General features: G+C 41.6%; 1 protein-coding gene across 7 annotated transcripts in view; it reads left to right on the forward strand.

The window, feature by feature from the left end:
- Positions 1–27,227, forward strand: part of cep128 (centrosomal protein 128) — a gene marked incomplete at its 3' end in the record, with an annotated part of 85,381 nt that overhangs the window by 30,038 nt on the left and 28,116 nt on the right. For 6 of the 7 annotated variants that reach the window (XR_014200411.1, XR_014200412.1, XR_014200413.1 and 3 more), the window contains exons 10-20: positions 4,615–4,689; positions 5,506–5,641; positions 5,722–5,852; positions 6,419–6,685; positions 7,366–7,974; positions 9,982–10,146; positions 12,126–12,302; positions 15,997–16,056; positions 17,766–17,958; positions 25,377–25,426; positions 26,094–26,117. Coding sequence is in view for 3 of the 7 variants with exons in the window: in XM_082148460.1 (XP_082004586.1) it covers positions 4,615–4,689; positions 5,506–5,641; positions 5,722–5,852; positions 6,419–6,685; positions 7,366–7,974; positions 9,982–10,146; positions 12,126–12,302; positions 15,997–16,056; positions 17,766–17,958; positions 25,377–25,426; positions 26,094–26,117 (1,887 nt within the window). Of the gene's footprint in view, positions 1–4,614; positions 4,690–5,505; positions 5,642–5,721; positions 5,853–6,418; positions 6,686–7,365; positions 7,975–9,981; positions 10,147–12,125; positions 13,443–14,498; positions 14,543–15,996; positions 16,057–17,765; positions 17,959–25,376; positions 25,427–26,093; positions 26,118–27,227 lie in introns of those variants that run through there. The other variant, XR_014200414.1, reaches the window with a different exon arrangement.

A 27,227-nucleotide genomic window follows, 5' to 3' on the forward strand; every position in this document is an offset into this window, starting at 1 on the left:
CAATTGAGGGAAGAAACCATCAAAGGCCTTGTCAGTATTGACAAGACTTCACTTCCGGGAAAGTTGAAACTGTGGTGTCTGCAGTTTGGGTTGCTCCCCCGCCTAATGTGGCCTCTAACGGTGTACGAGTTTCCTATTTCCAAAGTTGAGAAGCTGGAGAGGACAGTCAGTGCATACGTCAAGAAGTGGCTGGGACTCCCGCGCTGCCTCAGTAACATCGGGTTGTACGGAAACGGTGCACTTGAACTGCCTATCTCTAGCCTCACCGAAGAATATAAGTGCACCAAAGTGAGGCTGAGCATGACCTGGCAGAGTCTCAAGATGCAGCCATACGAACAGCTCCTCCCAGACTGGCAACTGGGAGGAAGTGGACCCCAGCTGAGGTTGTAGAGCAAGCACAATCAGCTCTCAGACATGGAGACATAGTGGAACAGGTGCAGCAAGGAAGAGGCGGGTTTGGACTTGGGACTAGTCGACCTACATGGCACAAGGCAACATCTGCAGAGAAGAGAAAGTTGGTAGTTGCTGAGGTCCGGCACCAACAGGAAGCAGAGAGATGCGCAAAGGCAGTGGCACAAGCCAAGCAGGGACAGTGGACTACCTGGGAAAACCTGGAGCACCATAAGCTCACTTGGAGAGATATGTGGGAGATGGAAGGAAGCCAAATAAGCTTCCTTATCAGGGCCACTTACGACGTTCTTCCTACACCTAAGAATCTTAACCAGTGGTTTGGAGATGATCCAGCATGCCCTCTCTGCCAAACCCCAGCAACTCTCAGGCACATCCTCACCGGCTGCAAAACCAGTCTGTCCCAAGGCCGTTACACCTGGAGGCATAACCAACTCCTACACCAACTGGCAGCTATTCTGGAAGGCGATCCTCCATCAATGCCCTCCCTCACCCAACATCCGGACACTCATCCACTATCCCCTTTGTGAGAGCAGGGCAGTGCCCAGGAAAACCAGCCGCAAGAGTGGATAGCACCCTCTTGGGACGGGACTGGAAAATGCAAGCGGACCTAGATCAGCAACTCAAGTTTCCAGCTGAGATTTTAAACACAAATCTCAGGCCGGATCTTGTTTTGTGGTCAACTTCACAGAAGTCCCTGTTCATCGTGGAACTAACTGTACCATGGGAGGCTGCAGTGGGAGAAGCGTATGAACGGAAAAAGCTGAAGTACACTGATATAGCTTTTGAGGCAAAACAACGGGGCTGGCGTACACAGGTACTTCCGGTAGAGGTTGGTTGCAGAGGATTTGTGGCCACATCCATAGTCAGGCTCCTGAAGGGTGTGGGAGGTCGGGGACAGGCCTTCAGGAAAGCCATCAGATCACTGTCGGAGGCAGCAGAGCGAAGCAGCAGGTGGATCTGGATAAAGAGGAAGGACTCCAACTGGGCTGCAAAAAACAATAAGGAGGGGTAAAAGCAGAAGGGGGCTCACCTGGGATGCCGTTGAGCCCTCTGGAGGTGTCGTGGGCCTATCAACGAAACACCGGTGAAGGAGGGTGCCCACCTGAAGACCCTGATGACGTTCTTACCCCTCTTCCCACTTAAAATTAGGAAGTGCTGATTAATATCAAGTCCTATGAGCTGAACTTTGCCCGCAAAGAGAATTTGGCCCGCCCATGTGAAAATGAGCTGCGCGAGCGTGATATTGTTTTTTCCTCGAGAGACATCATGGCTTGCAAACGAGCGAAGCATGGCAGTTGCTCAGTTTTTGGATGTACAAATTAACACAAGTATTTTTTTAGTTCCTTCATCCGAGCCTCTGAAGAACCAGTGGGTTATGTGAATTTCTGATGTGTAATTGTTCAAGTTCAGACAGATAATATTTCTCAGTTCAAGTTCAGACAGATAATGTGGGGGGGGTTGGGGGGGAGATAACCCCCCCCCCCCCAATATTTAAATCTATGCATTACAACCCCCCCAATATTTATACCATGATCACATGAAAAGGAGGCATCAGGAGGCATATGGAAGTAAAATAATGTCAAATGTTTTTGAAATAAAAAGCCTGTTGAATTGCACTACTTGAAAAAAAATAGGCATTGCATTAACCATGCTTGCATTTTAATGCATTGTATTTTTAGTGCTTATATTTGTATGGGCTGAAATTCAACATGGTTGAATATTTAAGCTGTGAATATTTCAATTAAAAACATTTCAAACACCTTTTCATTATTAAAAATGCAATAATCCATATTCACCTTTCATATTTCACTTCCAAAATATTCAAACTGTTTAAAAATACAACCAATAATATTCAACAGGCAATTTTATTTCGCTTTGCAAATTCGCTTCCACAAATTCAGTGGTTCAAATTTGACAGTAAATTCAACATTGACGTCCAGGAAAAGCAGTAGATTGCCGAGCATACTCTCCATCTGCTGTTAGTCTACCTCACCATCAGATGGTGCAAAAGCGCGTGTTGAAGACCAGCAACAGTTAGAACAAGTCATTCATTCATAAAACTCATTTACAGCAATGTAAGTGTATTTGTGATTATTATGACGGCTGTTTTATGTGAAATTCAGTGTCTTCACGGTTACTTTTCCTGTGTAGCCTACATGCATCTTTCTCTACCGTGAACGAGATTATGTTATTCCCCGATGCGGATATACAGATCCAATGTTACATTTTATTTCTCTTGGTTGTTTTTAGTTGCCTTAACTTTATATTGTGGATGTGCTGCATGCAGGCTATTAGGGTTTCCCTCAATACTTAAGGATTCCCCTGCTGGACATACAACGCTTAACGTAGCTTAATGGACTACAGTGATGTAAAAGACCAAACTCGCAGGCAAGCAGATGGACTCAGAATAACGCGCAAAGCTTAATGCTGAGCGTTTCCCAGTGATAGATTGGCATACAGATGGCTTGATGTTGGACATTCGCACATTTAGGGACCGTCTCTAAAGTGTATACGACTTTGGTATACACGTTTCTAACTCCGATAGCATTTGAATAGAACGACTTACAGTCATAAAACCAACTGTAAAGTGTTCATTTAGTGTCAGGCATAATGCACACCCTTTGGATTTTTGATATTTATTCAAATAAATTGAAGTTTGCTATTGAAGTTAGAAACGTGTATGCCAATGTTGTATGCAACTTTAGAGACGGTCCCTAAATGTGCGAATGTCCAATGTCAAGCCAATTCATTTAGCAGAAGCTTTTATCCAAAGCGATTTACAGTTAAACTAACAATAGGAGGACAATATGCAAGTGCTGTGACAGTTTAAGCTAATGCAATACACGTATGCATACTATATATATATATATATATATATATATATATATATATATATATATATATATATATATATATATATATATATGTATGTGTTGATTTTATGCCAGTATATCACGAAACGCTCAGTATGAAACTTTGCGCGTTAAGTTCATATTCTGAGTCCATCTTCTTGCCTGTAGCCTATATAATAGCCTACAGCCTACTTCCCTAATAAGGTGCAAGATTGGTCTTTCATATCACTGTATCAACGGAAGGGAAATCCTTGAGTATGAGGTATTGAGGGAAACCGATTACGATCCTGTTCATGGTAGAGAAAGCTGATGACATGTAGAATACACAGGGAAAGTAACAATGAAGTTATTGAATGAAACATAAACACAGCTTTTGTGTGTTTATCATCTTTTCCGCATATACTGACACAGATAATCATTTTCATTTTATGAATGTCTTCGTCAACAACAAGCGCTTTTGCACCATCTGATGGTGAGGTCGACTAACAGCAGATGGAGAGTATGCTCGGCAATCTTCTGCTTTTCCTGCAGTTCCTGGACGTCAATGTTGAATTTACTGTCGAATTTGAACCACTGAATTTGTGGAAGCGAATTTGCAAAGCGAAATAAAATGGACCGAAAATTGCCTGTTGAATATTATTGGTTGTATTTTTAAACAGTTTGAATATTTTGGAAGTGAAATATGAAAGGTGAATATGGATTATTGAATATTTAATAATGAAAAGGTGTTTGAAATGTTTTTAATTGAAATATTCACAGCTTAAATATTCAACCATGTTGAATTTCAGCCCATAAAAATGTAAGCACTAAAAATACAATGCATTAAAATGCAAGCATGGTTAATGCAATGCCTATTTTTTTTCAAGTAGTGCAATTCAACAGGCTTTTTATTTCAAAAACATTTGACATTATTCTACTTCCATAGAGGCATACCCAAACTTCAACCCCCCCAATGTTCAAACCAAATCTACGCCCTTAGATAGGCCACAATTAATCGATATTGAATTTAACTAAATTGAGTCGAATCTCAAGCTTGTGAATCGAATCGTGAAATTTGTGTCAATGCCCAGCCCTAGTCATAATGTTTTGGCTCATCGTCGATGTATACATCAAACACATTTACATGGTGAACTTGCTCTATGAAAGAAGTCGGTCTATTGTTCATGTGTGCTTGGTACTCCTATTTCTATTTTTATTAGCTGCCAAAATGCCAAAACCAAATTTTAGTTGTGTTGAGTGTGTTCAGACGGCTCCTTCAGTGGGTGTTTCTCAATTGGAATAAGCTAGAAATTAGAGCAGAATTTATGCCAATAATCAAGCAAAAATTTGGTTACTGCACATTCCTCTACAGATGCAGCAGGAATTGGAGAGACTCAGAAAGCAGCTGGATCAATCAGAAGGAGGACGAGACACCCTTCTTCAGCAGGTGAGCTTCCCTTCTTCCACTGAATTGTTTTGCTACAGCGCTGGCTGATGCAAAGATGTTTTCCTTTGTTCATCTAAAATTGTCATAATTTACTCTCCTTCATTTTATTCTTGCCCCTATGTTGTTCTAAACCTAAACTTTCTATCTTCCAAAAAACACAAAAAGATGGCAATCTAAATTAGCGGACATTTTCCCTTGCAATTAAGGAAGGGGAATGTTAACAATGAATAACGTCTGTTTCTCACACAAAGCTATCATAGAGCTTCAAAAGATTTGTAGTGCACCAGTCGTATGGTCTATATTTATAAAACCTGTTTTTTGCATCCTTAATATCAGAAGTCAGCAACCTATGGCACACATGGGGAGATATCTGTATTTATTTTATTTAAATTAAGAACCTCATATCTGCATACAGTTCTACATTTTGAGGTAATTATTCCACAGAGTAACAGCTTGTTTTATTGAGTTAGGAGCTATAAATACTAATAAATTGTGAGAATTGAACTGTGCTAGTCAATGAAAGCGCACAGCTCTGGCAAACCATTAGCACTACCTCTGCGCATCACAAGCTGCTTGTTCAACAGTTTGTTCTTCTGTATTTGTTGTACAAAGTTAAAAACCAAGTTAATGCTTTAAATTTCTGAGATATTCAAGTTAGTATATACAGTGGTAGAGTCCTATTAAGCACAACGAAGGGGTTGATGTGATCTACTTTCATGCATAGTGGGGTTCAGTAGAGTAACTAATTCAGTGTGGGGATTAAATGTTGGACAGTTTTTATTTTTTAATGTGTGTGTCTGTGCTGTTGGCCTGCAGATGGATGCCATGCGTTCTCAGCTTCTGAGGATGGAGAAGGAGCGTGTAGATTTGCAGAGGGAGGTGTCTTTACTCTCGTCTCAGCAGAGAAGCGCAAGGAGACCGCAGGAGAGAGGGGTGACAAGTCTTGACAGTGGTAAAATATGTTGATATGGGTGAGGTTAGAGTGTTTTGTGGATTGTTTACTGTTTAATCACTGTGTGTGTCTGTGCACAGACCTGGAGAGAGAGGTTGAAGAACTGCGGGTGCAGCTGGGTAGAATCGGTGTTTCTAGTGAGATGGAGGAACTGAAAAAATGTGTAGAACGCAAAGAGAGAGAGAAAACTCAGCTCGCTTTCCAGGTTGAGGTTTGTGTGTTTATTCCCATAGCCATTTCCCTTCTTAATTTAGGTAATGGAGGTGGTTAGTAGGGTCAGAAGTTTTTCAGGGTTGGGTGGGGTTTGTAATTAGTATTGTTTTGTATTTTTTGTATTGTTTTCTATTGTTATGGTTTTCTGTCTGTATGTCTTGCCATGAAACTAATTTCCCCTTGGGGGACATAAATAAAGTTAAAGTTGATTCTATTGTTTTTTACGAGTGCTCAACCGATTTTTTTCTCTGGTAAACTTTCATTGTTCATGAAGTGCAGTGAGAGAGTTCCAGCCCTCTGCCTACATGCTAGATAAAAACAATGACACCACATTGAATGAAAAAGATGTTCGTCTACTTGAATCAAACTAAATATTTGAAGACTTTTCTGGTACAGTACTTCATGAGTCATGAGTGCTTAGAATTACACATCTCTCTCAGAGTTCAGATGTCTGCTTTGTTCATTATTATTTTTGTTCTTTTTGTCTGTCTACATTTTCTTTCTTTCTTTCTTTCTTTCTTTCTTTCTTTCTTTCTTTCTTTCTTTCTTTCTTTCTTTCTTTAGGCTCTTTCTGCAGATCTGCAGCGACGTGAGCAGCAGCAGTTGAAGATGTTGGCCCAACTGAAGGAGATCCAGTCCCGTTCAGAAGACAACGGGTCAGATTGTGCCCGTCTGGAGGCCCAGCTGATGGAGAGCGAGAGAAGGAGAGAGGAGCTGCGCTCTAAAGCTCAGGAAGCAGTCCGACAGTGGAAGAACAGGTGCAAGAGACGGGAGCGAGAGCTTCAGGAACTAAAGGAGGAGAGCAGAAACAACACTGATAAAGATAAACGGGTGAGACCCGTTGAACCCTTTGAAGGGATAAAAAAAAAAAAGCTTTTTGCCACACTTTCCATTGTATGTGATTGTGAATAAAAAAAAAGCTGCGTTTCCACCGCAGGAACTTTCCCCAGGAACTAGGGACTTTGGGCTGGTACTCGGTGTGTTTCCACCGCAGGAACCAGGGTCTAAATGAAGTTCCGGGTAAATGTTTCCCTCTCCGAAAGTCCCTGCTTGCGAGGTAGTACTTTTTGAAAGTTCAGGAACTTTCATGGGTGGGACTTGGGCGCTGAACATGCTGATTGGTTGAGTTGATGCCACATTTTGATTAGTTGACGCAGCATTTTATTTCAACCCCCATCTGTTGCAGTGCATGCAGTAAGAGTTGTTTGCTATTCGAATCAACAATGGAGTTTAACAAATACGACGGATGGACCGACAACGAGGTTCAGGCTTTATTAAGCTTAAATTCAGAGGATGAAATCAAGTGGGAACTCACGCAATCCTACGTCACCGGACTAATATGCCTAGTCTTTATTGTACTTTAGACCGCGGTGGAAACCCAGACAGCCAACAGGTCTGGGGGAAAAAAGTTCCTGGGACAAATTGTTCCGGGTAATTTCGGTGGAAACGCGGTTAAAGTCAATAGCTTTTCATGTATTATTAATCCGTAAAATAAAATAAAAACTCCTCAGGGCAAAGAGAGAGAAGGTGTTCTTAGCCAGCAGGCAGAGGGTGCCCGCCGACAGCTCGCCGATGCCCTCGGACGTCTCGCTCAGCGTGAAGAGGACGTTCGCCGCTGTGATGTGGATCTTGCTGAAGCTCGCTCACGGCTTGTCACTTTAGATCTCGAGCTCAGAGAGGCTCAGGAAAGCTTGAGAGGCCATGAAGAGGAAGCCCAGAAACAAATCTCCTTACAGGTGCGTATGAGAGAAGAGAACAACCGGCTGAAGGAGCGTGTGGAGCTCCAGGAGCAGAGGAGAGAGGAGGAGCAGAGATCTCTGCTGGATCTCCAGGGCTCAGTCAAGAACCTGAGCGCTGCGAGAGCTGACCTCACTGCCAGACTGGCCGAGGTTGAGAACTCCAAGAAGGATCTAGAAAAACAGCTCACTGCGGCTCAGGAAGAGAGCTCCTCTTTTGGACGACAGCTGGAACTGGAGAGGCAAGTGCATCAGAAGGAGCTGAGCCACCTCCGAACAACACAGCAAGAATGCAAAGCAAAACAGGACAGAGACGTACATGACATGCTGAGATTATACCAGCGAGAGAGAGATGAACTGGAGGCTCTCGTCAGAGACCTTAAGGTTTGAATATTAATCATGAAATAGTCACCTTCATTTATATAGCGCTTTTAACAATATGTACTGTTTCAAAAAGTAACAGAGATTGTTTTGGCTTTACAGCAGCTCTAGAATAAAGTTATTGTCCAGCTAAAGTTAGTTAGGAAAGTTAGTCTTTACAGTGATAACAGGAAAATAATGCAACAAAGTTTGTTTATTGAAGAAAATAGCGTCATAGTCCAGCTTAAGTAAGTTAAGTGATTAATTTTTGTTGTAAAAAGTTATTATTTTAGTTATTATATTTGCGGGTGGGACATGTGACCACTTTTTGCCAGGGTCGATATTGTCCCCACCACTTTTGAAACATCTCGCGGCACGGATGTACCAATACAAATAAATAAAACATTTCCAGTTAAATAGCAAAGTATTCGTTTCGTTCGTTTGTTAAATAAGAAGCAATCTAGCGCTGAAATGTGTGTTTTTTAATCAAGTGATCAAAGTGCTCGTTGCCGCTGCGATCAGTGGCGCTGATACAGTGTTCTCTTGTGGATCGCGCACAAGCCGCACAGTCTTCACTCGGGGGACTTCAATCCGTTGAGGAGACTCTCTATTCGTTCCGGTGAAATCACAAAACAAAATTCACACAAATCTGTCCCTGCTTGATATACAACCACTGATAAACATAATCGGTTTTGATGAAAAAGAAAAAATATATATACGAGTGCGGATTAGAACTCAGAACCTATGACACGCTTGGCAAAAGTTCTGCCACTGGACCATTAAAGTACATACGTGAAACAGTCGGTCTATGTATTTATTCACGTGAAAAAACAACATAGTGGAGTAGATCTCATTAAATGTCTAAGTAAACCCAGTGTACTATTTAAATCGATTGCTGGACATCGTAATGCTATTCTACATATATCTGATTTATGATTTAGCATTGTATTAGCACGGGCACAAGGCTACATTGCGCATGCGTCGAACACACGCTCCGAACCGAGACAAGCGAACCGAACGGTTCGGATGTTTTTTCATGTACCGTGCCACCCCTAATATATAATATATCATATTTATATATATATTTATATAACCACTCTGGAGAAAACCTTGATGTCATTGTCCAGCTCAGTTCATTTCTCATATAATGGTGTCAATGCAGGCAGATCAATAATATTGTTGAATATTAAATGTCCCCAACTAAGCAACCCAAAAGCCAAAGGCGAAAAAGGCGACAGTGGCAAGGAACCAAAACTCCATCAGGTGACAGAATGGAGAAAAAAAAACCTTGGGAGAACCCAGGCTCAGTCGGGGGGCCAGTTCTCCTCTGGCCAGTTCACTCCAAATAAAAATTATTTCATTATTTACTCACACTTAGGTCCTTTCAAATCTGTATAGATGTTTGTTTTTTAGGGTTTTTTTGTGTGTGTGCAGGGCTTGGCATTAATGGTTGTTCACTTTTCCAAGACATCCACACACTTTTTTTAAAATAAGATTTAAAATTTGGTCACAAAAAGAGATTTTTTAAATATCTAAGAAGATAATTATTTTTGAATAAAGCACAGAAGCTGCATAAATCTCTCATGCATTCAAAAGCTGGTTGCTGACAGCCGACAAAAAACAACAAACATGTTGATTGCAGCAAAAAAAAAAAAAAAAAATCATGGAAATTCATTGTCAAAAAACAATGACTTTTTTTTTTTTTATGTCTAGAGTTGTGTAATAATGATTCGTCTTTTTTTATTTATTTATGGAAAGAATAACAGCAGCTTGAACAGAAGCTTGCTGTAGGCTTGAATATTTCAACCTAGTGTCTTGACCAAGCCCTCTACAGAATAATATTATTAGGTTTTCACCAGAGAGCAAGATTACGCACAAAGGGATTTTGGGGATCTTACAAATCTACATTGATTTCTTGCTCCTAGAAATCCATCACAATTTCCTCCAAGCTAGTGAACTACATCTTGTGGGAAGAAAACAATATAATATGATAATATAAACAAAGATAATATTGTTTTGTTGTTTGTGTAGTCGGAGGCAGTGGCGGATAGTGAACTAAGGAGAGCTCTGCAGCTGAAGCTGGACAAAATGAAGGCTGAATGTGATAAACTGACAGAGCAGCTGAGCTCCAGCGAGGAGAGTCACGCTCAGCTCCTCCGCAAATACCACGGCCTCAGAAAAGAGCTGGATGTGAAGGTATCACGGATTTTCTGATCAAATCAGGGGCCCTATCTTGCACCCAGCGCAATTGACTGTGTACACCGACGCATGTATCATTCCTATTTTGCACCCGCGCAAAGCGGACTTTTCCATCCACAGAGGCACGTCGGTTAACTAAGAAATACACTTGCGCTCGCGGGGGCGGTTCAGCGCAAAGAGGAGGCGTGTTCCGGCGCAAACGTTCCTTCATGCTATTTTGCAGGTTTAGAAAACAATTGTGCCACTAACCAGGAAAAAATAGTTTAAAGTCAGTGGCGCGTTGCGCATGTTATTCATATGCTATTTTAAGGGCGCATGCTTGGCCATAATCAATGTAGCGTGTGCACAACGCGCACTTTGATTCTCTCATCTACACAGAAGCAGCAGTTTTCATTTTTGCAAATCATACATTATTACGATAGATAGATAGATAGATAGATAGATAGATAGATAGATAGATAGACTGACAATTTATTATAAAAGCATACATCTAACTTACACATTTACCCAAATTATCATACACCTGTTTAACCGAAGTTAATTTGGGTGGGTTTCTCCATCCCCAATGTCACTTCTCTGTGTTTTACGGCCCTGACGAGAATGTCGGTCTCCTCGGCTGTGAACCGCTGCCGGCGCGCGCCTGGCAAATCCGCCGTTATAATAGGAATCCGCTTTAGAACAAGCGTGCCTGCTCTTAAAGGGAATGTGAGATGACGCTCTGATTGGTTTATTTCACGTTACGCCCAAACCACACCTATGAATAATGAAGCTACTTCAGACCAACCCCTTTTAGATTTGCGCTGGGCGCAAGAGGCATTTATCCCGCCGGGAAAATGGCAACAGCGCCCAAGACCCGCCCACAAAGTTACTTGCGCTTTGCGCTTGACACTTGCGTTTCAGATCGTTAAAATAGGGCCCAAAGACTCTTTTTCAAGACCTCCAATCTGAAATTGTTTATGCTTCAAGTCATTTATGGAATTCGATTGTTACATTGTACAGCATAGAAGTCAGATAACCTGCACAATTTTGACAAAAATCATATTTTGTACCTTGATATTGTAATCACAATGATTAAGTTTGACTTATAGATTTTACATTTAAATGTGGGGCATCTGTATGGTGTATTTCACTCACAAGCTAATCAGGCTACACCATTTTAAAGTTAATGGCAGTTCAGAATTACTACTAACCAGAACAAAAATATCAGAAATTGACCAGATTATCAATAACTGCTTAGATTTAAATGAGTAATTCTAAAATTAGTATTAAGTATTATAGTAAAGTATTATATCTGATTCTGAATTAATTAATGGTTTTCAGTTTTATGAGTCAATACATTTTTGCAGATACAATAAAAGTAAAATTAAAATTAAAAACAAAACAAAATTATGGTATTCACATTGAAGATTTTTGGCTGTCAATTCATTAAGAAATCAGCCGTTTCCTTACAAAGTCAGAAAAAGTTCCTTACAGTCAGCGTACTGGATACAGCATATTAAAGCCTCTCCTCCATTGACATCCATTACACTCAAAGAAAACAATGTATTCAAATTTCAAAATATGGCGCAACCCTCTTTATGCTTAGTTTTGCTAATGTTGGAGGCTCCTGGTAAGAGGATATATTTTATTGATCATAACCTGCCAAATTGGCCAACGAGTTAATAAGTGTTACTTGCCACGGTTGATTTTCACCCACATTTTCCCTGATCATAACCAATATGATACAGATTATTTTTGTATTTGTGCATATATTTGTGCAAGTATTCCTACTTGCAATACCAATATGTAGTTTAAAAAAAATTTTTTTTGTCTTTTACACAATGTGTATAATTATTTGCCTACTGCAATACGAGGTTTGATAACACTGAACACATTATGATCTGACACGTTATTGTCTTTTTCTCAATAGCTGGGCAGTGTTGTGCCTGCACCGATATCTCAGTGTCTCGGATGTTTTCTTAATGTCTCCTGTGTAGGTGAATTTAGCAGAGCGGGAGGAGGAAAGGTGGCAGACTGCACAGCGCACCATGGCGGAGCTGCGTGACAGGGTCACAGGCCTCCAGACGGAGCAGGAGTCCATCCTCCATGCCGTAGGAGTTCAAATTGACTCAGCCTGCAAGTTCTTGTCAAAAGACTCAGCCGCCAAGCTTGAAGTACCCACACACACACACACAAACTACAGTACACTACAGAAAACACTTGCTATACTATTGTAAAAGCTGCATTCAAATTTGTGTACTGTCAGAGTATGTACTGCTTTTTGTAAAGACCTCACTTCTTGACTTATTACTTATTGACTTATAATCTTGACATGCTACAAATGGCATGTTGGCATGTGCCTTGCGACTTACGATGTTAGCTGTGCCGTAGTTCTCTGCCATTGATGACTCCCATGCTCACGAGGCCCCTTAACTTAATGGGAGTTTCTAACTGACTGGTGTTTCTCTTGAGCAATAAGTTATTTTACTTAAAGACTACAAATCACTTATAGAGCTACAAATCAAACCTTGTTTTAGTGTAAGTGGTGATCGATTGTTGCCATTAACATATAATATATCATTTACTAACATAAACAAGGTTGTGCTGTTGAGGCTTCGCAGTCTGCGGAGAAATCGAAACAAATGAGCACAACACGCAAAATCAAAACAAATGAGCACAAAAAAAAAAAACTCAGTTAACATACTGCGTAAAAAATTCAAAATGTGGAGTTTTTATATTTATAACGTATGATACAGTTAAGCAACATCACACGACCACGAGTGCTGTCTTCCTGAATACCATCACGATTGAAAATGTGACACTGATTTACTACAACAGTTCAATAAACAAGTAGTTAAATATTAAGTCACTTATGTTTTAGATGTAATATTGACTCTTTTTGTTATATTTCAGCAGCGAAAATAGTTCCAAACTAAGATTACAGCAGAACCATAGTGGATCTCACAGCAACACACCTTGTTTTATTATTGAATGGTTCAGTGTTTTGAACAAATTGGTTGAGTCAAAGATTCAATGACCAATTCATAAACAACTGCCTCATTCTTGAATGAATCGGCCGTTTGAACGAATGACTCACTCATTAATATGTTCACTTGCCACCACCTACTTGCGTTTTAGTTTAATGTTTAAAAGTATCATTTTATAATTTCTTATTGGTATAATTTTTTTTTTTTAAACAATCTCATAACATTATTTAATGCAGTTCTATTTTTTCAGTGTAAATTATTTAATTTGTTTAGTAACAGCCCTATAGTGTGTTATTATTCTATTTTAAGTTATTGATCTAATTTAAAGTCCCTGTAAAGTCAAAATTAAGTATGTGTTCTGAGTTTGTCACACCACAGAAAAATGTGTTATTAGCCACCCAGCCAAATTTGAATGATAAAAAAAGCCGGCAAGTACATAAAATAAGCTATCAAAATCTTGAAAAAATGAGCAGTAGTCTCTGCTCTCAAACGCTGGGGGCATGTCCACTGGCTGCGCTGAAACCACGCCCACTCGCGGGAAAGCTGTCATCGCCTCACCGCTACAGCCGGAATGGATGCTCCTAGCAGCTTAATTAGTTTTACAAAGCCATACATGTTCAAGCCTGGACTACCTTATATAATTATAACATAAGCAAACACACAAGGCAACTTACACTCATGTGGACACGCACTGCCGACGATAGCACCAGTTGTCGGCGCGACGGGAGGATGAAGGCTGAGGCGGGAGATAGTCGGCTCGGCCCCATTCACCAGTAACAGCGGATTATCAGTGAATCCCAGATGTCTCCGACGAAAGTTTATAAAACTATCCCGTGTAAAATTATCACTACAGAGGCGGGTTTTGGCGGTGATCCTCAGCTCTCCATCAAGGTGGCTCTTCACAAAATTAATCCACCTCTTGTTGATGTGATCGTTTTTCGGAAGTTTAAATAAGGACACCGATCTGTTTTGTACATGATCGCATCCAGGTAGTACGCATTTCCGTGACGAAGGCATAGCTAGCTAGCAAACTGTAGGCTGTAGTCACTAATAGTACTGAGTAACAGTAACTCGCGATCGGCAAACTGATGTGAATGTGCTCTATATATTGTTAGGGGTGGGGCCAGCGTCAGGGGCTCCAGTGCGTCATCAAGTAGGGGCGTGTCCAGGAGCTCAGGGGCTTCAGTGCGTCATCGAGCCCCCGTTTTAGCCCCGCCCAAAAAATCCGGAACACAGCAATGGAGAAAAACTGTTTAACGGTCTAACTCCACAATTCAGCACTTCACAGTTCACAGTCTTTGTAATGTGTTTTAGCAATACATTTCTAACATTTCTAATGTGTTTAGAATTTTTTTTTAGAATTGCCTTTACAGGGACTTTAAGAATTTAAAATGAAAGATGAAGCATACATTTAATAAGATTAGGGGGAAGAAAAGCCTTTTATGAAGATAAAAAAATGCTCTTGGGATAAATATCACAAATGCAGATTTTAATATGTCAAAGTTGATGGAACAATGATGAGAATGTTGCTTCAGAATAAATTATATTGACACCAAAAAAAAAATTCCAGACAAGCAACTTTTATACTTGGACAAGTGAATGACTGATTTACTTGTACACGTGCACAAAACTGATGGTTCGATACGTACCACGGTTTTGAAGTCAGGGTTCGGTACAGCAGGGGGGAGAATGCTAAACATATATATATTTTTTTTTTAAACAGAGGCACAATTCTTTTTTCTGTAAATCACTGTCTTTAAATTAATTCAATTATAATTAAAAGTTTCTTAAGGATAATATTTTTTTATCTCTGCCAATGTTGTAAACTACATACGTGTACCGTTACACCCCTAATTACTATTTAATCAAATGTCAAGGAAGAAAAATTTGTTTTGTGACTTAAGGTAAAGTGAGGTCAACCTCAACAATGGGCCACGGCTGGCCCGGGTCAGCAAGGGGGCGGGGCGCGTTCGGTACGCCTTGATAGTATCAGTTTTTCAGTTTTTATAGTTGTCAACATTTGAAGTGGATCAAAAAAGTTAAAGTTGTCCTAAGACAAGAACTTCAAAATTCATGTATAACTTTGATGAAAGGTTCTGATCCACTTCAAATGTTGACTAGTTAGACCCCTAATAAATAGATAATCTCTGATAGTGCTAAGTGTTCCCCCGACATGAACAGAAGTCTCCTCTCTGAGTTGTAAAGTCACTCCCTGCTTCTTGCAGGTTGTCTGTACTTGTTTCTCAAAGCTTTAAGTAGACTGCTCTCAGCTCGAGCTGTCAACATCCATGTTATATCCCAGTCTTTAGCATTCCTCTGCATCCTTCACACCTTTTTATCCTCTGCCGGCACCCTCCTTTGATTCAAGAAAAAAGAAGTGACAAAATGGCCTCCTTCCCCATAATGTGTTTGTGTCAGCAGTTTAAAGCGGCATGGCGTTGTTCAAGCGTTGTTGATCGTGACAGGCGAGAGCTGTCAGGGGAACACAATCCACCTCCACACACTTGCTTTTTTTTAAAGGTGACAGAGCCCCCTCCTGTGATCGCTCGCTCTGGAGGCGTACATCATCGCTCTAAATGTGAAATTTGTAAATCCGCTCATTTTTGTTTCGTAAGTGATTCATCTCATCTGTGCGGTGGGGTTTTTCCATGGAGCCCAAGATCTGGGAGGTTTACGATCCTCCAGTAGACTGTCACCGTCTCAGAACGCATCAGAAAGCTCACCCTGAACAATTCAGAATATTTTTCCTTCTCAACCTCCTTAGAAATGTGCACTTTTATATAGTGCCTTATTATACAGGAGTTTCTAGTTTTAAGACTTGCATGCATAATTTGTATAGCAAAACAGTGTTAACGTGCCATGTATGTATTTTGTGTCGTAGGCCATTACCCAGAGTCCAGGACTGCAAAAGGATTCTCATCGCTGGCTTGCTGAGGTTAAGGTATATTGTTGAGCCCAGCTTTCGATGATCATTTCTCTAGCTGATGTCATGCATCTTAACACAGCTGTTCTTTACTGTCTCAGATAGACTGACGGAAACATCTTCCTGCTCTCATGGACTTAATTTCATGTTTTATCAGGTTTAATTTCCAAAATGTGTATTTTAACACATTTAAATGCATGTGTAGATGGTTGTTGCTTTCTGTTTGTAGTGGTGTGTCTGATATATTACATCAATACATTTAAAGACCCTGTGAAATGGCTTGACAGGCACTCTGCACTCTTTCCTTGCTGTCTTGATGTGTTTTATTGAAACAGGATAGGTAATTAAAGGCCCTGCTTTATCCTTTAGTGTATATCATAGCTGTGAACCATTATTTGCTACTTGCTATTGCTAGTCAGTAAATGGAGGGACATTTTCATTCTAGAGAGTCCATGGACAATTTTTGGTCCGTTTTAATACAGAGAAAAACTAAGTTTTGTAACTGTTGTGTACAGCTGCTAGAAGTTAATGCTGCAAACATTAAGAGTACACTAATAGCATATAGATGACTTCAAAACTGATGCACACCAATTAAAAGCCACAAAACTTGATTTCATGGGGTCTTTAAAGTCATGTTAGTGGGCAGTTTGTGGTTTTTCAGAGTACGGCTGTGCGAATATAATCTTACTCTGAGTTCAATCATATATTTTTATAGATCCATTTTAATTTATGATTAAATATAAATATTTTGTGATTTAATTTTAATATTTAATTAATATTTGTGTGCATCAGGGTTGTTATAGTTCTGTGAATAGAATTATAAAACTTGTTTCTTTGTATCTTTGCAAAATGAGTAAAATTGTAGCTTTAATTTTGTTTCAGCATTAGTTATAGTTTTTATCCCTTATCCACCTTATTTTTCAGATAAGTGAGGCTGCGGCCATTTGTAATTTTAATGTCTGTGGCTTCCGGTGTCATTCACTTCCAGTTATTTTTAGCTGTGCAAAACAGCTCGTTATGCTGCTTAATATTGCAAACTGCTATTTCTTACCATATTATTTTAATGTATTGTCTTAATTATAAACACACTGGTTTGTAGTGCAAACAGTTTTACAGTTTACTTTGAAATATTCTTCTCATTATTTCCCTATAGTGGCTAATAAATTGGAAGTTGCACACATTCACAGAAAACATCTGTGTGGAAAAATAAGGTGGATAACACAGCACAATTAATTCTTTCAATCTGCCAATGATTCTGGGGTTGGCTGTTGTACATGTCGATCAGACACCCTGTCTAATTGTGTAGCGCTGGGAAGCCAGACTTGGCCATCCAACATTGATTGAAAATATGAAAGCTACAGTAAAGTTATTTTTTATTGAATTTTGTTGAGTTGTAATGAATATTTAGTGCATTACTACAAAGTTTTCATTCATTAAAAAAATTCCAGTTTAATTTGATAATACTTAAAAATATTATTTTTATCTTTATAATAGTTGTTGGTCATATTTCATACAGTTGAATTAATCTAGCAAGTAATCTTAATAAGCATAAATTCTTAAACTGGCATTTGACAAGTAGTTATTATATCATGAGTCATATGTATCATAAGGAAGTTGCAGCGACATACTCCTATTTCAGAAGTTGTTACTCTTCTTGTAATGCAGTTGTACATATTATTGTGTTCCAGATGTGTATATTTAATGTGTCTGTCTGTGTGTGTGTTCAGACAAAGCTCCAGTGGCTGTGCGAGGAGGTGCGTGAGAGGGAATCCAGTGAGAGGAGGTTGAGGAGGACACTACAGCAGCACAAGGAGCAGATGAAAGCACTGAAGCAAAGCAGAGACTCAGAACTGCAGAGCCTCCTGGACCGTATTACCCAGCAGGATCGGCTCCTCAAAGACATCCAATCAGAGAAGAGAGGTACTAACTCACCTTAGAGAAAAGTGATTTCTAGATCAGAATTTATTGGGCCTGGCACTTCAGCACAGGTAGTAATGTGAAATTTTATCCCATTATTCTACTGCATAAGCTGTACTATACTAGCTGACTTTATACTGGCAGTCATTTGCGCGATAGTCACATGACAGGATGTGCAATGCCAAGTATAGGGATCGTAGTTGATACGTGATCTGTTCGGACAAGGCACCACAGTTTGAAATGCACGTGATTTCGGATTATGGCAAAGTTTATTTCAAAGTTTAAAACTTTCATAGATGGAAAGTTTTAGGTCCTTTCAGTTTAAACATTCATGGGATTTTAAGCCATTTGAAAGGAAGACACGAAAGAGATCTCAATTCTGAACTCACACACTGTTTTCTGTGCGCACACACACAGAGAACACCGAATTCCTTTGTCTTTCTCGTCTGTTTGTGCTTGAACGGACACATACATGCAAAATTGCAAAAATGCCTGTCTCTGTGAGTATCCACATAAACTCAATAGCTTATTGCTTATGTGAACGTAAACAATTGCGAAAGAAAAAGGATGCGTATCATTATATTGAATCCGTGCATTCAGTCTTAAAGTGACAACAGCCTAAAATACTTTCATTAACTGTTAATCAAACAACAAAAGCAATGTAATAAGCAACGTTTGAATCCTAATGGTTAAAATCAAAATTGTTCACTCTTCTCATTCTTCCAGTGCCCCCGAATCAGTTGTGATTTCCACACAAAAAAAAAATTTATTTTAAACAAATACTTTTTCGAACCCTTCCTAGGCTGTTTTTACACCTCACACGAAATTGAGTGTCCACCAAGATGCCCCAGACAATACGTTATTAAAAGAATTGTAATAAATCTTTTCAAAGACTCTTATTCTGAACGAGTCTATGGCTTTTTATATTATGGGTGGCAACTTCTGTTTCAGGGAACTTAGACTCAAAAGTACTGAAACATTTCAAATGTTTCAAAAGGACAGTGTATTCTGTTCCTCCTGATTAATTTCTTTCTAAAAATAAATTCTCCTGTAACAATATGGAAAAGATGATACTGCGCACTTGTGTTCTGCACTCCCAATTTAATAAAGAATAGATGCCCTAATAATCGCTCGTGTTTCTCCCCAAATCCTCATTCATGACTCTTTCCAGAATTGTTTTCATGTGGGTGCTTTAAAATATTATCCATTTCTATCAATGGATACTGGTATGGATACTAGATACTGGTAGATGATCAATAGAGGGTCTTAATACTAATGTTATCCACCAGAAGGAACTGCATGGTAAGTCTCATTGATTAAAATATCTCATTTAAGTCTCATTGATTAAAATATCTGTAAAGGGTTCAATAGATTGACTTGGGGAAAAAAGCACAGAACTTCACATTTGTTTAATAGTTTAATATAATTAATTTGCAAAGAAATCTGTAAAATCTCCAAAATGCTTATAGATCATTGTTATTTTTTTTTTATAGAAAACACATTTGTTTACTAAATATTGCTATGTCAGTTCTCTTACGAGAGGTTCTCTCGTACTTGCGTAATATCTTACGCTAGGGGAAAACCTCTTTTCCTCGAGATATTGAAGCCAAAAATTATCCTTAATTTTGCAATAATGTAAAACGCATTGCAGCAGCATGCAGACATGGGCGAGACAGCTCGCGCGCCCATTGGCTTCTCTGCGGCAACTGCACCAGCCTATCGATAGAGGCCCCTCATGACGTCAGAACCAATGAGGGTGCTTCGCGCCCACTACGTCATGTCCCGCCGAAAGCGGGTGGGGCTGGGGCTATAAATACGGCCCCGAGAGGCTGGTTTGGTCAGTTTTTCATCTCTTCAGCGAAGCTCACGCATCGCTGGATCCCGAGAGGAAGAAGCCGCGCCGTCTGATAGAAGCACTCAGCGGGATTAGTGCTGCATCTGAAGCTGCTGGTCGACAACTCGCCGCCTTCAGTCGCCGTTCCTGCTCACGCTTTCCGGCGTACATATCCTTTTCTCTGCTACTGAGTTTTGTGTATGTGTGTGTTCGCCGCCGCGACACACACTCTCATTGCACTAAAAGAGCCGGGCGTCTTTTTCAATACGCCCCTTTCCTGAGGACACGCAGCTCTCGCGCTCGCTGACGGCGACTGCCCTGACTGCGAGCTAGTTACTGCCTATGGTGACTCTGAGGACTCACCTGGCATCCTTCTCCGAGACTGCTCCTCCGCCCAAGAGCCGCGCAAACCGCGCCGTTCACAGGGGATGTCAGGAGCGGACGGTCACGGGGCTAGCTTTCTCTCTCCCTCTGTTCGAGCCGCGCAAACTGCGCCGTTCACAGGGGAGGCTGGAAGTGGACGGTCGGGGTTAGTTTTTCTTTACGTACAAGAAAGCTACCCTGCCCCTGCGCCCCATTCACGCGTCTCTCACCGGCGAAAGGAGAAAAGAGTGTTTATAGTCCCGCCGAGGCTGGACTGACCTGAATTTCTCACACATTCCTCAGTTCCCTGATCAGGCGACTGGAAATATAAATATTGCAGCAAACGAGCCTGTTATAATACACGCACGCCTGCAAGCAAACGCCGAAGAAAACATGTTGACGCTCTTATATGCTCGTGCATTGAAAGCCTTTGTGTTCCCCCCTGTGGCTCAGTGGCGGAATCTTTGGTTTTTCGCACGAGAGACCGGTGTTCGAATCCCGGTCTAGCGGCAGATAAATTATGCCTCCAATGCTTCGCTCTGTCAGTTCCCTGAAAGGCGACTGCAGATGTGCATTTTGCAGCCAACGAGCGCGTTGTACAACCCGCTCGCCTGCACCCAAACACCGTTTCTATGGTTCCCGTGCGTCACTGGCGAAAGGAGAAAAGAGTGTTTTATGTCCCGCTGCGGCCGGGCCGAATTCCATTTCTCACACATTTCTCATTCCCCTCTGAAGTTCAGACGACTGGAAATGTCAATACTGCAGTGAGCGAGCCTGTTGTAATACATGCACGCCTGCAAACAAACGCCAGCATGTTGACGCTCTCTGATAATACTCGCGCTAACTGAATGCCTATGTGTCTTCCCCTGTGGCCCAGTGGCAGATTCTCAGGCTTTCGCGCGAGAGACCCGTGTTCGATCCCGGGTCTACCGGCAGATAAAATTATGCCGTCAATGCTCGCTCTGTCAGTTCCCTGAAAAGGCGACTGCAGATGTGTATTTTGCAGCCAACGAGCGCGTTGTACAACCCGCTCGCCTGCACCCAAGCACCGTTTCTATGGTTTCCGTGCGTCACTGGCGAAAGGAGAAAAGAGAGTGTTCCTAGTCCAGCTGCGGCTGGACCGACCTCCATTCTCACACATTTCTCTGGAAATGTCAATATTGCAGTGGACGAGCCTGTTGTAATACACGCACGCCTGCAAACAAACGCCAGCATGTTGACGCTCTCTGTTTCTATGGCAACTTCTCGCTCGTTCAGTTCCAGTAAATGCGACTGTTCCAGTGTATTCTGCAGTAAACAAGTCGGCGACACAGCCCGCTTGCCTGCACACAAACGCCGCCTTTACGGCTACCCAGATAAATCCCATAAGAGTGTATTTTCTGGTGTTCCGGCCACGGCCGATGGTGTTATGAGTGTAGACAAAATGCCCACTGCCCAGTGCTCATTCCTACACAGAAACACAGCCCGTCACACAGGGCTCGCGCACATGAAATCGACCCAGATCGATTGCGCATTAAATGTGGTAAATGTGCCCACTGCCCAGTGCCCACAAACACTACGTTCTGCATGTCTCAAGGTTTCTGTAAAACGAAACCAACATGCATTCGCTCTCGGTCTCATGGCCTCAGCATCATCAGTACTTCAGCTGGGCTTGCTTCGCATGCGCCCGCTACAGTTCTGGCTGAAAGCGCGAGTGCCGCGCCGAGCGTGGGCTTCCGGTCTGCTTCGTCTCAAGGTCAATCAGAAATGCATCGCAGCTCTGAAACCTTGGAAAGCAAACGACTGGTACCGATCAGGTGTAAGCCTGGGGACTTCCCCGAGTGTGAGGTTGGTGTCTACAGACGCATCCACCTCGGGATGGGGAGCGCTGCTCGAGGGCAGACCGTTCTTCGGCCAATGGTCAGAACGGGAGAAGCTTCTGCACATAAACTGCCTCGAAATGTTGGCAGTAGATAACGCGCTGACGCGTTTTTGTCCCCAAATAAGAGGACACCACGTCCTGGTCCGTTCGGACAACATGTCAGTGGTGGCTTATATAAATCACCAAGGAGGTATCAGATCCAGAACCCTTCACAGGCTGACGGAACGCCTCCTGGTCTGGGCTCAGCACAATCTGCGCTCGCTCAGAGCAGCACATGTGCCCGGCCACCTGAATGTGGGACCAGACAGACTGTCCAGAAACAATCTTCCGGTAGGAGAATGGTCTTTACACCCACAGACAGTCAAACTGCTATGGAGGACATTTGGCAGAGCGAAATAGACCTATTTGCGTCTCAAGAGAACGCTCACTGTCGGGAATTTTTCTCCAAGAGCAGGGATGCGCTGGCCCACGTCTGGCCCCGCTGCCCGCTCTATGCGTTTCCCCCTGTCATGCTCCTACCCCAGGTGTTAGAGCAAATCAGGAAAAACGGATGCCCAGTGCTACTCGTCGCCCCATTATGGACGAACCAAGCCTGGTTTCCAGTCCTGATGCAGCTGACGAGTACCGCCCCGTGGCCGATACCGGTGAGGAGGGATCTCCTCTCGAAGGCAAACGGCTCGATCTGGCATCCTTGCCCGGAGCTTTGGTCCCTACATGTGTGGGCCATCAACGGGTACCCGTTAACCTCCCAGCAGGAGTGTTAAACACGATCACACAGGCTAGAGCTCCATCTACGAGGTGGCTCTATGCCTCAAAATGGTCTGTGTTCACTAGCTGGTGTACAGCGCGTGGCACTTCACCCTCACACTGTGGGGTGCCGGAGGTTCTTTCCTTTTTACAAGAGCTTCTGGATAAGGGCAGAGCCCCATCCACGCTCAAAGTTTATGTGGCGGCCATAGCAGCGTTCGCTGAACCACCGCTTGGCCAGTCATTAGGAAGGAACAATCTGGTCATTCGCTTCCTTAGAGGAGCTAAGAGGCTGAATCCTCCCAGACCTCCCTCGGTTCCCTTTTGGGACCTTTCCACGGTTCTGGAAGCCATGAAAGGTGCCCCATTCGAGCCAATACAGTCAATAGACCTGAAACTCTTGTCTCTCAAAACAGTGTTTCTTCTGGCTCTCGCTTCAGTGAAGCGCATAGGGGACTTGCAAGCGCTCTCAGTGAGCGCGACGTGTATGGAGTTTGGGCCTCATGACCTGAGAGTCATACTCAAACCAAAGCACGGATATGTTCCTAAATCCCTCAATACAATGTTTAGGGCACAGGTGATCTCCCTGTCGGCCCTGCTGGTATCTGAAGAGGAAGGGGACATAGGCTTCCTTTGCCCGGTCAGGGCGTTAAGAGCCTATGTGTCTCTCTCATCTGTTTTCAGACAGACGGAGCAGCTCTTTGTTTTGTTCAGCGGACGTTCTAAGGGACTAGCTGCGTCAAAACAGAGTTTATCCAGACGGATAGTTGATGCTATAGCGCTAGCTTACACATCCAAGGGCCTGCAATGCCCGTTAGGTGTCAAAGCGCACTCCACGAGAGGCATGGCCTCGTCGTGGGCTTGGTCTAGTGGGATTGCCTTGCAAGATATCTGTATGGCGGCGGGCTGGGCCTCCCCGTCTACATTTATAAGGTTTTATAACCTCGAGGTTCCCGCTTTACAAGCTAAGTTGCTCTCGGTATAATTTTTCAGTATTGCCTGCCCGATGCTATCGGCTCAGGATGCTGAAACTGCTAGAGCGTCGATCCCTGATCGTCTGTATACTTCTGTGGGCAGTGCGTAAGTCCCCCATATTTATCAGTCCAGGCCGAGTTCGCCCTGGCTGTGTGGAATACTTGATATAATCTGCTCTTATTAGAGCTCTATATTACAGGAATGATGCTATTCTAGCCCCTCTTCCCGGATTCTCTGCGAGTCCCTTGTGATTAGGCACTGTATGAGCCCCGGGCACCTGCCCTTGGGACTTTAGTGTTATATCTCAAGCACGCACGGCGTTTTACACTGTGTTCCCCTAGCGTAAGATATTACGCAAGTACGAGAGAACCTCTCGTAAGAGAACGTACTCGGTTACTAACGTAACCTCGGTTCTCTCTAGAGAGGGAACGAGTACTTGCGTATCTTGCCATGCATGCGTCATGTTCTGATTCGATTCAGCGATGAAAAAACTGACCAAACCAGCCTCTCTGGGCCGTATTTATAGCCCCAGCCCCACCCGCTTTCGGCGGGACATGACGTAGTGGGCGCGAAGCACCCTCATTGGTTCTGACGTCATGAGGGGCCTCTATCGATAGGCTGGTGCAGTTGCCGCAGAGCAGCCAATGGGCGCGCGAGCTGTCTCGCCCATGTCTGCACGCTGCTGCAATGCGTTTTACATTATTGCAAAATTAAGGATAATTTTTGGCTTCAATATCTCGAGGAAAAGAGGTTTTCCCCTAGCGTAAGATATTACGCAAGTACTCGTTCCCTCTCTAGAGAGAACCGAGGTTACGTTAGTAACCGAGTACGTTTTTTCCAATATCGTGCAGCCCTATTGCCCGAGTTTTTCACTGTTTGAATGGTCCAGATATTTGCGTTTCAGTTCATATCTCTGGAATCCTCTTCTGAATCCTTGAGTCCAGGCTCTATAGAGTTCTATAAAGAAGTATTTACTTTTCAAAAGAGACATGGCCATTGTATCACTGGAACTATTTTGGAATTATTTCCATTTGTGGAGCAAAAGTGTATAAAGAAAGTGGTCTAAAATGTAAGTTACTAGCCTCTCATTTATACTATAAAGTAATATCACACTTGAAATCGTGGTCTGAATAGATCATGCATAATTAGCATAACATGCTTTTTTTTTTTACAACGGGTTTTAAGACAGTCATGTCACACTGTAGAAAAAAAACTTGTTCTTAATTGTTTTAGTCTTGTTTTAAAATAAAAAAAATCTTAAAATATAATTTACTTGAACAAATATGTGTTTGATAAGACTTGCTTTCAGAGAATGTCTGAATGTGAGATAAAATTAACTTATAGAAATACATCTAAATAATGGATAATACATTTTTTGCATATTTGCACATAAAAAAGGTATTAAAACTAAACTTAATGTGAAGTCTTAATAGTAAATTCAAGTAAATTAATATTTTTGTATTGTTTTAGTATTTTTCAGTTTTTACTGTAAATATTATTAATAAAATCAATTAGCAACATAAATTCATCAAATATTCTCCTGTGTTCCATGGAAGAAAAAGTCACATACGTTTGGAGTGTGTGAATGATTCATTTGATGACTCTTTTTCAATATCAATGCTGATTAAAATGGTTTTCCAGGTCTTCTTGAAAATAGCCAGAAGAAAGAAGAAGAGATGAGAAATCTTCAGGTCAGTGTAAAGGAGTTTGTATGAATGTTGCACTCTTAGATATACATGCACACGTGTGTGTGTGTGTGTGTGTGTGTGTGTGCGCGTTTCATGTTTCATGTGGACTTTCTATAGACATAATGATTTTTATACTGTACAAAATGTATATTCTTTCCCCTAACCCTACCCCTTAAATCTAACACACACACACACACACACACACACACACACACACACACACACACACACACACACACACACACACACACACACACACACACACACACACACACACACACACACACACACACACACACACACACACACACACACACACACACAATCTCCTCTGTAGTTAGTGGTTACAACCTTATCCTTTATGTAATCCTGCATGCACGTCAGTTGTCCTGTCCTACATGTAATAACATCATCTGACCCTTGCTTGTCTGCATGCTTTCAAACCAAACCCACTGGGATCAACTACCCATTATGAATCAATCCCCTTAATGGGGCTCAGAAGAAACCAGCAGCATGCTGGAAGACAATAGGACACAGAGTCAGTAATTACACTTGGCCTCAGATTTTCTCAGATGCTGCTTTTAACTGGTGGATTAGAAACTGCTAGGAATCTCTGAAACAAAACTTCCTGTGTCCAGTCAAAGTAATTTCTGTTTCTCTTTTTTTTCAGGATCGGGTTGTAGATCTTGAAATGGTAAGATTTGTTTCCCCCATAGTGTTTTAATGAATCTGTCATATACTTATTTGTCCAGTATATGTTAATCTTCACAATTTTCTACAATTAATTCAGCTTTAACTGCTTAAAGACTCCATTGCAACCTTTTTTGAAAATTCAGGCTTTATGCACTGGCGCAGAGTGAACCCAACAGAGTGGTAGTGATCTCTCTCATGAGTAGGCATGTGCCGGTATCACATTTTCATGCTGCGATTAATTGAGTGATCTTTTATCACGGTATACGGTATTATCACGGTATTTTAATTGCACATGAGAAACAGATGGATTTGGGGGGATGTAAAAAAATAAAATAAAACTTGCATCACAAGGTGTAATTGTGATTGTCAAAACATTTGGTAACTAAACTGAATTTTATTAAGTTTAGTGACAACATGTTACAATGATTACATGGTACAATGACTGGTAGGCTACTGTTTGTATTGCTTAACACAAATTTAACGATTTCAATTCAATACTTGGGATTTGATTTAAATCTTGATTCAATATTGACTTATTTTGGATAAATATTAGGAAGGCTACAGTAGATAGCCCACATGTTATTTTTTTCTCATGAAAAAAAATATCTCACATAATGCTATGTAACCATATAGAGCCCTATCAACTGGTATTATTAAAGGTTACAAATAACTAATTAAATCAAATATAATGCGGTTTTCATTATAATAACAATTATGTAATGACACAAGTAAAAATATAATAAATATGTAAAAAAGTGCAGTGCACATATTCAGCAAAATACTCCTCTTTATCTATATGTTTTAGTCATCTAACATGCTGCTGGTCATTAAATAGTTTAAAGTAACCTGCTCTGTCTTGTTTGACGGTCTTCGTGTCCTCTTTGCGATTTTTCTCTGCGTGAGAAAACGGATGTGTGGCGTGAGCGTGTGAAGAGTCTCGCGCTGAATGCGTCGAGTTGGCAGCTCTGCTTTTAGAAGCGGGATGGATCCGGATAGATCGGCGGCGGCCATAGACTGTAGGCGGCGGCGTTCCTCCTTCCGCCATGCTGCTTCTCCATGTGAGGACTGTTTACATTAGACTAGAAGTGCGCACCGGCCGCATGCTTATACA

The sequence above is a fragment of the Leuciscus leuciscus genome, assembly GCF_965113295.1.
Source record: "Leuciscus leuciscus genome assembly, chromosome: 19".
In the NCBI taxonomy this organism is placed as follows: domain Eukaryota; kingdom Metazoa; phylum Chordata; class Actinopteri; order Cypriniformes; family Leuciscidae; genus Leuciscus; species Leuciscus leuciscus.